This window comes from Dipodomys ordii, unplaced genomic scaffold (assembly GCF_000151885.1).
Source record: "Dipodomys ordii isolate 6190 unplaced genomic scaffold, Dord_2.0 Scaffold71, whole genome shotgun sequence".
Lineage (NCBI taxonomy): Eukaryota > Metazoa > Chordata > Mammalia > Rodentia > Heteromyidae > Dipodomys > Dipodomys ordii.
The window spans coordinates 1,920,186-1,920,945 of NW_012267287.1; the positions used below are offsets into that span (position 1 = coordinate 1,920,186).

Genomic DNA, 760 nt, shown 5'->3' on the forward strand with positions numbered 1-760 from the left:
GTGGACGCCCAGGGCAGCCGGCCCGGAGGAGACCACGGCGTGGGCAGAGGTCGGAGCGGCGCCGGGTCCCCACGCGGAAGCCCAGCCCGCCTCGGGAGTGCCCCGCAGCACAGCCCGCCCGTCCCGTCGGCTCGGTGGGGAAGCGAGGCGGGCGACGGCTGGGGGAGGCGCCTTCCACGCGGAGCTCCCGCCCTCCGCCGCTGCCTCCTGAGCTTCCCGTCCCCTTCCGCCCCGCCCCCCCACCAGGACTGGTCGGCGCCCCCCACTTCCGGTTCCTCCCACCCGTCTCTCTTCGTCTCCTGACGTCACGCACCGCCCCTCGCATTTCACGCCCCCTCACCGCCCCGCCCCTTCCTGTTTCGCCCCGCCCGGCGCAGGGGGGGCGGAGGGGGGAGGAGACGCGGCCCTCTCGGCGAGGCGGCGGCTCCGACTGGAGAACTGCGGGGGCGGGGGCGGGCTGTCCTCCCAAGCCGGCCATTGGCGGAGACTGCCGTTGCCCCGCCCCCGGCGCAGCGTCGCTGGACGTAGGGCACCGCGGGGGCTGTCGGGACAGGCCCAAGATGGCCGGGCACTTGTGTTCCGCTCCTGCCCGCGGCGCCCTGGCCCATTCATTGCTGCGCTGCTGAGCGGCGCCGCGTCGCGGTAGTGGGCTTTAGGTCGCTGGGGGCTAACCCGTGGGTCCGGAGGCCACCATGGCGACCCTGGAGAAGCTGATGAAGGCCTTCGAATCCCTCAAGTCGTTCCAGCAGCAGCAGCAGCA

The 760-nt window shown here is 74.3% G+C and overlaps 1 protein-coding gene across 1 annotated transcript in view; it reads left to right on the forward strand.

The window, feature by feature from the left end:
- The first annotated feature begins 570 nt into the window (after positions 1 to 570).
- The window catches only part of Htt (huntingtin), a 116,213-nt gene continuing 116,023 nt past the window's right edge, over positions 571 to 760 (forward strand). The window contains exon 1 of the mRNA XM_013023885.1: positions 571 to 757. Within this exon, the coding sequence (XP_012879339.1) occupies positions 693 to 757 (65 nt within the window). The 5' untranslated portion in view covers positions 571 to 692. The remainder of the gene's footprint in view (positions 758 to 760) is intronic.